General features: G+C 46.5%; 1 protein-coding gene across 9 annotated transcripts in view; it reads left to right on the top strand.

Moving 5' to 3' along the window:
- PHACTR1 (phosphatase and actin regulator 1) overlaps positions 1 to 13835 on the top strand; it is a 558044-nt gene that overhangs the window by 285516 nt on the left and 258693 nt on the right. Inside the window, exon 1 of one of the 9 annotated variants that reach the window (XM_055125111.1) lies at positions 8482 to 9036. The exons of 6 other annotated variants lie outside the window; for them this stretch is intronic. In XM_055125111.1, coding sequence (XP_054981086.1) covers positions 8766 to 9036 — 271 coding nt within the window. In that variant the 5' untranslated portion in view covers positions 8482 to 8765. Of the gene's footprint in view, positions 1 to 8481; positions 9037 to 13835 lie in introns of those variants that run through there. 2 more of the 9 variants (XM_055125117.1, XM_055125118.1) reach the window with 2 other exon arrangements.

Here is a 13835-nt window from a genome sequence, read left to right as displayed (position 1 = left end):
TTTTGCTTTTTGGGTCACACCCGGCAATGCACAGGGGTTACTCCCGGCTCTCCACTCAGGAATCACCCCTGGCGGTGCTCAGAGGACCATATGGGATGCTGGGAATCAAACCCGGGTCGGCCGCGTGCAAGGCAAATGCCCTACCCACTGTGCTATCACTCCAGCCCCTAAAATTTTTTTTATTTAAAAATTTTGTATTGATTGAGAGCCTGTGGTTTACAATAATATCAGTGCTTTCTCATGCACATAATTCCAACTTCAAATTCATCATCAGTGTACCCACATTCCTCTCCCAAAGACCCCATCACCCACTCACTCAACCCATCCAACTCTGTTGTGTGGGTCAGTTCTCCCATTATGTAACTTTTGGATCTTTGTTGCTATCTTGATTTGTATCTTTAAGTTCCAATTATGAGAGAGATCATTCTATATATCCTTTTCCTTCTGACTGACTTCACTCTGTTTGATATCTTCTAATTCCACCCATGTTGCTGCAAATTGCACGAGTTTTTTCTTAGAGCTACATAGTATTCCATGAAATATGTATGTGTGTGTGTGTGTGTGTGTGTGTGTGTGTGTGTGTGTGTGTGTGTCTAGTTCTTAATCCATTCATCTGTAGTTGAGCATTTGGGTTGTTTTCATTTTTTGGCTATTGTATTAAATGTGGTGATGGAGGTAGGTGTGCATATATTATTTCTAATTAATGTTTTTGTGTTTTGGGGATAGATGCCAAGAAGTGTTAATGTTGGGATATATGGTAGCTCTATTCCTAATTTTTTATAGATCTCCATTGAATAACACTATGCTTATAACCTGTGTCATACAAAAACTATATCATATTTCCCCAAATGATCATTTTCTCACCCATATGCTCTGGAAATTCTTCTAAGTCGGCTTTAGGTATTTTCTTCATTTTTAATGTCATCGTACTCTAAATATAGCATAATTTTTGTAATTATCATTTATTGATGAACTGAATTTTATTATAGAAACACAATGACATTTTAATTTTTCTAGTGATTTTATTTCTATACGATAAATAAGCAGAAGTATCTACACCTCTCCAAAATTTGCCTGTTTCTAAGAAACGAAACCTATGACTATGTTTATAAATCTATACTTTGCATTCAAAATGGATTTAAAATTTGGAACAAAATGTAAAGAATCAAAATACTTTGGAATAACAGATTTCTCACTTTACAATTTTCAATCTCTAATCTATCCAGTTTTCTCCCAGATATGAGCAAAAATACCTAATCCTAAATATTTAAGTGGGTCCCAGCTACACTCAAGGCTTACTCCTGGCTCTATGCTTAGGTATCATTCCAGGTAATGTAGGGGGATTGCTTATGAGGGTTGAACCATGGTCTCCTCATCGAAAGCAAGAGCCTGACTTAGTCTGTACTTTCTCTCCAGCCCTTGATCGTAAATGTTTAGGTTTAAACTGGGAGTCTTGCTTGGATATTGGCAATATAGACTTTCAAAGTGCTTGGCATAACATGACCTTATAGAAAAATTTCTACCAGACCTGATCTTCTTTCCATCATAGTCACAAAAGCAATATTCGCTCTGACAGCAGGACCTATTATGTAAAAGAGGCTCTTCTTGGCTTTAAGAACAAGAGGACTCTGGTTCTCTTCCCATCCATGGCTCTATAAAAGAGAAAGAAGCATTGCGAAATAGCAGTGCAATCACAAAACTACAGGCGTTTACTCCTGACAGTTTTTCCCTCTATCATCTTTCCTCCACCTGTTTTGTCTAAATGCTTCCAATCTTTCCCTCTCCTCAGGTTGCTGTCTGCTAAGTGTTTACAGAGCAATTTTCACAGAACAATCCCTTAGTGGGCATAATTATCACAATCCTAGGAGTAAAATTGCTTCCTATTCAAAAATTTGGGGGGGCAAATGCAATGCCTAAGCTAAAACCACAACATCCCACTCCCACTTCCAAAACAATACGAAAATGGGGCTGGGGACATGGCTCAAAGGGTTGAAGTATAGAATCTCCATGTGGAAACCCCTTTTTGATCCCCCAAAACACACAGTGCCCAGGCACCAATGGCAGCAACTCTTCAGCATCAAGGCAGAATAGCTACTAGTAACTCTGGCCAAAAAAATGGGGCAAAAATAATCCCAAAAATAAAATTAAAGGGCCTTGAGAAATAGCACAGCGGGTAGGGCATTTGCCTTGATGTGTCTGACCCGGGTTTGATTCCCACATCCCATATGGTCCCCTGAGCATTGCCAGGGGGAAATTCCTGAGTGCAGAGCCAGGAGTTACCTCTATGCATCGCCGGGTGTGACCCAAAAAGCAAAAATAAAAAAAAAATTTAAAAATTAAATTAAATTAAAAACACAAATCTGTTTCATTCAGTTTTCAACTAAAGTTCTAAAAATGGAGATAATGGAATTGTTTCTTAAAACCTACTGTCTGCTGATCACTTTGCTTTGACTTTTAGACCTCAGACCTGCCAGGCTGGATTAGGAAATAATAACAGAAAGGCTAAGGTCAAAAGATCTTTTGATTTAGACTCCAAAAACAGTTTGAAGTAAACAAGTGTAGTATTAAGCCCTTCTGTACGAGAATAAAAACTTGCCAGTTGGACAGCTGCTTTCTAACCTTTATCTGCAGGAGTGACATTCAAAATATTTAATAACTCAAAGCACAAGAATCAGAAAGGATATTCAACCTATTGGAACAGATGTCAGTCATATAAATACCCCCAAAGAGCTGCACCAGTGCACAAGGACCGAATTTCAGCTCTACTGAAACATCACTGAATTGCCTGAAGAATTTTCACTTGACCTTCTACCACAAGTTCTGATCATGTCTCCTTGTTTAGAATATAAATGCATTCTACTCAATATAAAAATGCCTAGAAGCTAAAAACCTCCCTGTTATGACACTCAACTTCCATTCTACTCCACATGTCCCATCCAGCATTTATAAAATCAGAAACACAGAAACACACACACACACACACACACACACACACACGAGAGAGAGAGAGAGAGAGAGAGAGAGAGAGAAAGAGAGAGAGAGAGAGAGAGGCATAATTGTGTGCTTGCAAACCATTTTGAAGTAATTTTAAATCCTATTCTTCTACTTCATAGATTCACTTATAGTTCTGGCTCCAAAGTATTACACATTTGGGTCAAACTTAGAAAAATGATGCTATTCTTGTAACTACAACATATTGTTCATATTTAGGGTGTGTATTTGTTTTCTAGGACTGCTATAACAAATTAGCACCATGTTGGTGGCATAACACACCAGATACTTATGCTCTCTCAGCTCTGCAGTTCAGAGGTCTAAATGTGAGGTGTCAGCAGGGCTGAGATTTCTCCTGAGGCTCTCGGGAACTTTCCATTCTTTGTCTTCTTCCAGCTTCAGCTTCTGTTGGCACGCCTGTGATTGCACTGCTCCTGTCCCACTGGCATTGCCTTCTCTCTTGCCTCTCCGTCTTTCCTCTCTGTATCTTTTAGAGAGATACTTACCCATGGATTTGGGACCTGCCCAGAAAATCCAGGAGAAACCAGGACTATGTCTTTGTAACAAAATCCTAATTAGTAGAATTTCATTTGCAAGGAAACTGTTCATAAATCAAGTCACAATTCTATATACCAGGGAAATAACAAACTTATGTTAAGGAGTCACCATCTAACTTCTAACTCACACTAAGAAATAAAAGAGCAAACAAACCAAAAAAAAGGAAGCAAAAGTGGGAGGAAATTTTACTGAATATCTTGATATTAAATTAAATTTTAAAAATTGAGAAAAAAGACAAAAGCATATTCTCCTCCATCAAATATGTTGTAGTGAAATTGATCTAAGTCCACATCTGTGAGTGGTCCCACTGCATTGCTTTATAGCACTGGAGCACTGTCATCCCATTGTTCATCGATTTGCTCAAGCAGGCACCAGTAGCATCTCCATTATTAGACTTGTTACTGTTTTTGGCATGTAGAGTACGTCATGGGTCTCCAAGGTGGGATGGCGGACTTGAACCCGGGTCGGCTGCATGCAAGGCAAACACCCTACCTTGTGTGCTATTTTATGTTTCTTTTCTGTTTTTTTTCATTAGCATTAAAGCACTGTATGAACACCTGAAAATTCCCACCAGAAGCTTATGCATTTTTTACTCCTTTTAAGTGTAATAACTCTGGATCATTGAAAGCAGATGGATCACAGATTAGCAGAACACAACAAAATCTTAGTGCCAAGTTCATTCCACTTGCTTATAGCCAGATGATTACAGCTGTGCAGTTGCTTTCACATGGTGATAATGGCGATGTCCTCTGGAAAGGTCAGTTCTCTGTCACTCTCTTCCTGGGTGTAAGAATTTGGGCAAATAATGACCATCCTTGTTCTCCACCTTGCCCCTGGAACTCCTGGCCATGTGTCTGCATTCTCCCTCTCTGGTCTCACCACTACCCACTCCTCACTCTCAAATGCTTTAGGTCAAATTTCCCAGAGACTCTCCCTCCATTTAGCTCCATCTCTTCCACAAGAATCTCAGAGAACTTCCTTCACACCCCGTGGCTCCCACTCAGATGAAATGTATATTTCTCCATGGTTGCTCTTAGTTAACAAGAGCAGGCTATAAGCACAGGTTTCTTCAGCTGAGTATATTGTGTTGTGCTTTATGGCTATTCACCTGTTAAGGTTTTGTTGTTGTCGTTTTGTTTATTGGGTCACACCCAATGGTGCTCAGGGGTTACTCCTGACTCTGTACTCAGGAAATACTCCTGGTGGTGCTCAGGGGACTAAAGGGGATGCTAGGAATGAGACGGCCACATGCAAATCAAATGCCCTACTCACTATACTCTTGCTCTAAACCTTGTTTGGTTTTTTAAATTGTTTTTCTATGGTAAGTTTCGAGTGGGACATGTATGGTTCGGGGTGGTCATTAACCTGGCAGGACTGGTTTGTCTCCAGCTGCAGAGAAGAGAAATAATAGCAAAGATAAACAAATGGGACTTAGTCTTCTATCCAATTTGAATCTCTTTGAATCAGAGATTTTACTGGTATTTACTTTGAAATATATGCCCTATTGGTTTGCAATGAATATCCTTGGGCGGGAGGGGCACACTCAGTGATACACAGGCCTTACTTCCAGCTCTGTACTCAAAGATCCCTTCGGCAGCGCTGAGGGGTCTATATGTGGTATTGGGTATCGAACTAGGGCAAGATTGGTGCAAGGCAAGAACGTTAACTCCTATACTATCTGCCCAGCCCCATAAATACCATTACTGGCCTAGTCCTCAGTTTTTCATGTCTTGATATGTCTTGATTACCTAGTGTTTTTCTTAAAAACGCAGATTCTAGGGTCACTGTCACTGTCATCACGTTGCTCATCAATTTGTTCGAGCAGGCACCAGTAACGCCTCTCATTGTGAGACTTATTGTTACTGTTTTTGGCGTATTGGATATGCCACAGGTAGCTTGCCAGGCTCTGCTGTGCGGGCGCAATACTCTTGGTAACTTGCTGGGCTCTCCGAGAGGGGCGGAGGATTCGAACACGGGTCGACCACATGAAAGGCGAGATTCTAGGGTATATCTTGCAATGCTGCAGTTCTCCCAAGTTCCTAAGGGAGCAGAACTGATGCTCCATGGGAATATAACTTTGAGCTGCAAGGTTTCAAGCCCGAGTCAAGTTTCAGGGAGGGGATTTATCACCTAAGTGTATCCTAAAGGGGGGGATGGAATGAGACCAGCATGTAGCTAAGCACCATGGAGAGTGAGTCTATCCCACTTATTTCATCTGAGTAAAACTCTAATTCTGCATAGAAGTGATAGAGTGCTCTCTTCTTTCTTTCAAGACTTACCTCCTTCCTTTGAAAAGTGAAAAATAAATGTGCCGTTTTTCATGACTGCTAGGGAAAGGCAGTTATTGCCACCATCTATTTACTGCTATGTGCCTAAGGTATGTTTCTCCTTGCCCCCTTCCCATCCCCCTTCTGTCACAGCAGTCAGAGTCGACACATGTCAGCTTCTGATTCAGCCTGGGACCCTACAATGCAAACCTCTTTGGAGAGCCAGGTGTTTGTGCTGGTGGCTGAATGGCGCATTCAGCAATGGTGACAATTTGCTGCCATCTGCCCTGGCTCATTCTGGGCATTAAGGGCATGAGATGAGTGGGCCCATGAATTATGACTAATGCAACCGAAGAACTGAAGTGTAGATGTTTCTAATTTTAATGAATGCACCAGTAACCACACATGTGGCTAGGGAAGGCCTTGTTGGACAGGATTTAGAAGGAGCTACAGTTCAGCAAAGTTTAGTAAGTTGGAGCACTGGATTCATGCTCTGAGGCTGTTGAGAGCTTCTGCCTACAATGCCGAGTTCCCACGGCAGGCCATTAGCTTTCATAATGGAGGGGTAGCTGGTGTCAGTCTCCAGAAGACAAGCAATTTAAAAAAACTCTTAAGGAAAGATGCCGTTTCTTTTACTTTTTTTGGTTTTTGGGTCACACCTGGCAATGCTCAGGAGTTACTCCTGGCTCTGCACTCAGGAATTACCCCTGTCGGTGCTCAGGGGACCATATAGGATACTGGGACCATATAGGCCAACCCGGGTTGGCCTCGTGCATGGTAATGCCCTATCTACTGTGCTATTGCTCCAGCCCGAGATGCCTTTTTTTTTTTTCTTTCCAGAAGGGTTAAGAAAGTGTTTACAGAAGTTTGCCCATTCCACACAAGACAGCAAATTCTCACACATTCAACACTAAAACAAAGGAGTCCTTTGTTTTTATTTTGTTTTGTTTTTGCTTTTTGGGTCACACCCAGTGATGCTCAGGAGTTACTCCTGGCTCTGCATTCAGGGATTTCTTCTGGCAGTGGTGCTCGGGGGACCAGATGGGATGCTGGGAATGAAATTCTGGTCTGCCATGTGCAAGGCAAATGCCCTACCAGCTGTGCTATTGCTCCAGCCCTAGGAGTCTTTTGTTTCTATTTGGACTTTTCTTTGGCCAGGCAGCAATGACACAAGTGGATCCTGAGCAGGTCTTATAAGACTTGCAGCCTTTGTGCTGGCAGTCCAGGTGAAGAGGGAGGTACCTGAGGGTGCCAGATGGGCACCTGAAGGATCTGGGATGTGATCTAAGGACAAAGAGCAGCCTGTCAACCCTTGAATTCTACTTCGTCCCTGAGAGCTCCTCCCAGGCAGGCGGTGGCAGCTGGACCCCTGTGACCTGATGTTACTAACTAGGGAATGCAAATGAAACCCTGAATGTGCTGATGTGCGCAGTACATGTCACAGACGACAAGTCACGGGGATGATGGAGTAGTGGAACACGGGTGATGGAGGCACATTTGAACCAGGTGACAGAACCTCTGGGTGGTGGCATCCATCCGGCTTTACCAGGAAGGTGATCTACATAGGGAGAAGATGCCCACTTGAAGGAGCCTTGACTGACTTTTGTAAAATTTGCAGTTGCTGGATAGTATGCGATTCCTTTGGGGGAGTTTCTGGACGAAACCCACAGGGATAGTATAGGCTTTAAATGACACGGGGGTGACACCCAGACAGAGTATTGGACACAGACACTGCCGGGCCCTAAACACCTCTATCTTCACTTCCTGTTTGCCTCAACCTCAGATGGGGCTATCTGGAAACTGCTGCTTTCTGCGCCCCACAGGGACCTACTAAAGCAGAATTCCAGGCCTGCCCACCACCCTGTCTCTAGGTCTCTGTATTTAAAATTAAACCCAAGAGAAGGTGATGGGGTGGGGTTTCTAACCCCCGGCTCTGTGAATGTGAAGTAGAACTTCTAAGAGTCGGAATTATTTGCGTACACAGTGTGATTTTAAATTAAAAAAAAAAAAGACCGTGCAGGCCCTGGAGAGAAAGTACTGTGAGTTAGGGTGCTTACTGTGCATGTGGCCCATCCGGGTTCTATCCTAGGCATCCCATATAGTTTCCGAGCACCACCGCCAGGAATAATCTCTGGGGTAATCCCAGATCATTGCGGGTGTGACCTCAAAACAATTTTCTTTCAAAGTCAATAAAGCCGCACTAACTCGTAGAGGTTATCGCTGAGCCACGGGCTTTGCCTTGAGACGCTTGTCTGCAGGAATCCGTGTCGATGCCCCTTCCCCTGCTAAACCTTAGTCACTCACTGTTGGTGACCACTGGCGGGTCTTGGGTTAGATGACTGGGATCCCAAATCGCGGGTTCTATTCCTTCTGAGTCTTAAGTTTGAATGACGGTGCAAGGTCCACCCCCTCACCCACCCACCCATCCATCAATCCAGGTTGGGGGGGATTTCTACCCAAGGTTGGGAAACAGTCTTTAGGTGGGAACAGGTTGGGGGTTCCGGGGACAATCGGGACTGTGGATGGAACCCCCCCCCCCCCAGCCTCCCGGGGGTGATTTGTTCCGGCGCCACCAAGCTTGGCACCCCGAGGGCGCCCATCCCCGCTGCCTTCCGCGCGCTCCGTCTGGCTTCTCGGGAGCCGCGCGAGGCTGGAAGACAAGGGGCGGGGGTGCTGGCGCTCTGCCCTGGAGCCGGAGCCCGGGAGAAGGTGCTCGCCAGCCCGCAGCTCCGGGTGCGGGGCGAGGCGGGCGGGAGCGGCTCGGGGCGGCGAGGTGGGCGAGGTCGAGCCCCCGGGGGCGGCTGGCCCCGACCCCACCCCGCTCCCGTGGCGTTGCCGTAGAGACGCGGGTGCGGGGCGGGGCGGGGGTATGCGGACCCGGCGGCGGGGCGCGGGCGGCAGCGCGCTGGGGGCCCGAGCAGCGCCCGGCCCGGGGGGCCCGGGGGCCGCATGGCAGAGCCCACGCCGCGCCCCGCCGGCCCGGGGAGGTTCGCGCTGCGCTCGCCGCGCTGCAGGGAGGGCGCGGTGCCAGGCGCGAGCGCCCCGAGACCCAAAAAGAAAGCTTTTTATTTGCTGAGGATGAAACCCCTGAAGGAGCCCGCCCCCCCGCACCACCACCACCACCACCACAACAACGTGTCCTTTGTGATCCACTGTCAACTCGGCAAGGAGATCAAACACATTTGCAGTAACTGCAGCCGCGGGGAGGACGCCCGGGACGGTGAGTGTCGGGCCCGTCGGGGCGGCGGCGCCGGCGAGCGCGGGAGGTGCCCGGCGGGGCTGGCACGGGGTCCGGGTGGGGGGAAGACTGCGGGGGCATCCGCCCTGGACCCGGGCGCGGCGGCCGCCGGCTCCGCACTTTGCCGGGCGCTGCCAGGAGCGCGGCTCTGGACCACCCGTTAGGCCCCCAAAGAGGGCTCGAAACAGTTAAAGGATGCAAACTCTTTTTTTTTCTTCTTCTTTCTTTCTTTCTTTTCCTCTGGGGGTGAGGGTGAGGATTTTAGGAATTTGTCAAGGGCAGCCGTGTTCGCCTTCACAGGATCACACCTGCCTCTACATTTCATTAATTTATTTTTATTTTCCTCTCCCGCTCTCCCGGGCTCCGCCAGCCTTGCCCCTGGCTCTAGGGTGCCCGGCTTTTGCTGCGCTGCGTGTCCAGATGTGGGTTTTCGAGGGGGTGGAGGGGTTCACTTTGGAGAGGAGGCTGGGCAGCAGCGGCGTCCGCGCCCGGGAGACTTGTGGAGTTGTGGCCGGATGTCTGCAAGGGGAAAAACCTGGCCCTGGCAGGGCAGAGCACCGCGGCCGCCCCTCTGGGGAAGATGCGAAATGTGGACGGTGGGGGAGGGGCGTGCAGCGGTTTCTGAAGGGCTTGTGCGTGTGGGAGTCCAAGGGACAACCCCCCCACCCACCCACCCAGCTGCTCTCTGGAGTGAGGCTATAACGGGGGCAGAAGGGCGGCCAGCGACTCTGCGCAGAGGAAGCCTCGAAGGAGGGACAGATGAGCCTTGCAGATGTTGGTGGTGGAGCATTTCGCTTGGAGTCTCCAGGCGGTTCCTAGCAGCGCCCAGAGCTGACTCCTCCCTGAGGCCACTGAAGGTCGCGGAAAAGTTTTAGGCAGCAGATTTTGCAGGGAAAGGCATTAGCTGCTGGCCGGTGGCAGCTCCGTGTCTCCCTGGATTCTTACACCTGCTTGGGCAGGCAGATTTACCCCAGCCACCAGGCTGGGTTCCCTGGTTCCCTCTGGATCGTCAAATATTACTTAACATCGCTTAGTTCCTTGTCTGCCGCTGAATTGCAGAGTAATGAAACGATGGTGGCTGGGCTAATGTCCTCACAAAATTAGAGTCCTGCTAGCGTCATTATACTTTTCTATGATTACACTGCGAGGGAGGCTGGGTGGCTGGCTCTAGGCATCCAGGAGGCAAACTGGGGCCTCGCTGGAGGCAGGCGGGCAAGAAAACTACCAAATGCTGCTTGCCTCTTAGCCCTTGGGGAGAGTTCTTTATGGAAAGCACAGCTTTCTGACCTGGCTTTGGTTCTTCAGACGACTCTGCAAGCCCACGACACCTATGGCATAGAAATAGATTCATGGGACATTCCAAGACAGACTCTACCATATGTCATGTTATTGGGCATGAGAGGCTGGCTAAAATATTTATTAAATGAATCATTTTGTTGACTCCATCACTTCCCACATGCGCTGCTTCCACAACCTTGGGAGTTTACTTAAATTTGGATCTCTGAATGTTGTTACAGTAGGGAAAGGCCCTCAGTCTCTGCTCAGGGTGTGTGTTTACGTAAGCAATTGTGAATATCATCACTGGTTAGCACGTTGTGCATTGACAGTGGGGGCAGGCGTATATTTTAGCTTGCAAGCACACACTTCTGCTTGCATTATCCATGGAACACTTCAGAATGTCTTCATAAGCTGCTGATGGATTCCAGGGTCTGATATGACTCAAGCATTGGAACGCAAAGGATTCTTGCACTGGGGAGATCTCAGGTCGTGGTACTCAATCATTGCCTAATTCTGCACTGGAACTCTTGCAGGGTGCACTGATTTAATTGCTGATATAAAATGAGGTCGGGGGTTTCACCCTTCTGCTTTTCCTCTCAGAGCCCAAGACTGTACTGTCCAGTGAGAAAGGAGAGGAAGTTCAAGTTCACTTTGCTTCTGGCAAAGATGGAGTTGTATGATGCATTGTCATGAGCAGATCTGTGATTCAATTTGTTAAGATGTGTAGAAGGAAATTTTAATTTGAGTCATATTTTCTGTATCCCAAGAGAACTAGCAATTTTAAAGAACAGGTATGTACACGTAGAGGTTGGGAGAGCAAAAGAGAGGAGTTATTCTGGTGGGGTTCACCTATAGTGGATCCATTGCCATAAGTGTGTCTGAGTTATCATTCAATACTGGAGGCCAGTTAGTGGCAACAAAAGAAAGTTCTGGACCAGCAGGAAAGACTCCACTGAAAATTCACCTGGATAAAATTGCACATGGTGGTGGACCCAGGTTCGATTCCCAGCATCACATATGGTCCCCAGAGCACCACCGGAGTAATTCCTGAGTGCATGAGCCAGGAGTAACCCCTGTGCATCACCAGGTGTGACCCAAAAAAGAAAAAAATAATTCACACAGGTATTGGATCACATACAAATGGCAGTGATTTATTTTTTGTTTGCTTTTGGTTTTGGTGCCACACCTGGCAGTGCCCAGGGCTTACTCCTGTCTTTGTGCTCAGGGATCATTCCTGGCAGTCTCAGGGGAACATATGCAATGCCAGGGAAGAACCCTGGTCAGCCATGTGCAAGACAAGAACCCTACTCACTGTAGTATGTCTCTGGTCTCATATGTTTAAACCTATAATTGGGGGTCCCTGCTGGATACTCTCTGTGGGACCCAGTGGTATTTCAGGACCACCATGTCATGCTAGAATGTAGGGCCTTGTAGCTATAAGGCATCTGTTCTCCTATTCAAGCCACATCCCCAGCCTCTAAAGCATATTTTAAAAGTGGTCAGCATAAAGATAATTGATGAGTAAAAATAATTAACTGATAGAGAATAAATTTTAAAAGAAAAATATGTTCCTGGGGCTTGAGAGATAGTACAGTAGATAAGGGGTATTCCTTCCATATTCCCACCAGATCTGATCCCTGGCATCCCATATGCTCCCCTGAGAACCACCGGATGTGACCCCTCCAAAAAAAAGAAAATTATATTCCTATTAGTTGAGCAGATGGAAAAGGTGAAATAGCATTTTAACAATTGCCATATTACTTAAGAGTTTTTCCAATAAGTTACTATGGGCCTGGGTGAAGTTCAGTATTACCATGTAGCTCATATTGCCCGGTATCACTGTATCACTGTCGGTATCACTGTATCACTGTCGTTCCCGTTGCTCATCAATTTGCTCGAGCAGGTGCCAGTAACATCTCCATTTGTCTCTGTCACATTCAGGGTCAGGGGAATGAGGCCCATTATGTTACTGCTTTTGGCATATTGAATATGCCAGGTTCTGCCATGCAAGATTCTGCATTGCTCTCTTCCTGCAGCTTTGTTTTATAGTCTCTGGATCTTGGTTGTTGATGAGATTACATGGCACCAGGGGCAGTTTGTGGGTGTGACTGCCAAACTCCTGGAAAATGGGGGATCTGGGTGGAGGAGGCCCAGTCCCGGGCTGAGCAGGCTTAGAGATCTCAGCCACAGGTTCCCACATACCTGGGTTCCTCTGTTAGTTCCTTCATGGGCGAGGCTTATCTGAGCGTGTGGAGAGTGGCCTTGAGCATGGCTGTGGCTGGGTTCTGGAGGTTTTCGGCTGCCAGGGCTCTGTTTGGGGCTGGGAGGGAAACTCAACTCGGCCACCTCTGAGGGAGTGCTGGTGAAGACATTCTTGTGCTAGGGCAGGAGATTCTGCCAGATTGTTTTTTTTTTTAATAGTCTTTCATCTCTGCCACCAAAACTAAATTCTGTAGTGTGTGTGTGTGTATGTGTGTGTGTGTGTGTGTGTGTGCACGTGTGTGTGTGTGTGTGTGTGTGTATGGTCTCCCTATCTTAGAGTAAGTTAAGATAATATGGAATGAGCAAGAATGCTACAAATTCCTGGCTCCTGTTTTTTTAATCTGGTAGAAGGATACTGAGAATACTGAAACATATTTTTAGTTAAGTAGAGTAGAAGTTATATACATTGCAAAATTACAAGAATGTAGCAACTGAACTTATATTGAAACTCAATTAGGAGGATCTGATTTAATCTAACTTACAGATAGTTAAAGCTCAACTTAGGAAGATATCTGTTTGCCCTAAGGTACCTATCACTGTCATCCCTTTGCTCATTGATTTGCTCAAGTGGGCATCAGTAACGTTTCCATTGTGGGACTTGTTGTTACTGTTTTTGGCATATTAAATACAGCATGGGTAGCTTGCCAGGCTTTGCTATGCGGGCTAGATACTCTCGGTAGCTTGCTAGACTCTCTGAGAGGGACGGAGAAATTGAACCTGGGTCGGCCGCATGCAAAGCAAATGCCCTACCCACTGTGCTATCACTCCAGTCCAAGGTATCTGTATAATTTAATAACTTCTGTTTTAATTTTAATACCTTCGAGTCTAGGAATTGTTATAGGAACTATAACATCATTAATAGTTATATGTTACAATGTAATTTGAAGTCTTTTAAACATGGCAGATAGGGGCACAGCCAGGAGTGCTCAGAGGCTATTCCTGACTCTCCACATAAGAATAACTTCTAAGGGGCTGGAGCAATAGCACAGCGAGTAGGGCATTTTCCTTGCATGCGGCCGACCCAGGGTCGATTCCCAACATCCCACATGGTCCCCTGCTCACCACCAGAAGTAATTCTGAGCCAGAATTAACTCCTTTGCATCACCAGGTGTGATGCCCCCTCCCCCCAAAAAAGAATAACTACTAGAAATGCTTTGGAAGCCATATGTGGTACCGGGGATTGATCTGGGGTCAGCTGTATGCAAGGCAAGTACCTTACATCTTGTACTTCTCTCTGGTCC

The sequence above is a fragment of the Sorex araneus genome, chromosome 2 (genome assembly GCF_027595985.1).
Source record: "Sorex araneus isolate mSorAra2 chromosome 2, mSorAra2.pri, whole genome shotgun sequence".
NCBI lineage: Eukaryota > Metazoa > Chordata > Mammalia > Eulipotyphla > Soricidae > Sorex > Sorex araneus.
This window is presented reverse-complemented; position numbering and strand designations above follow the sequence as displayed.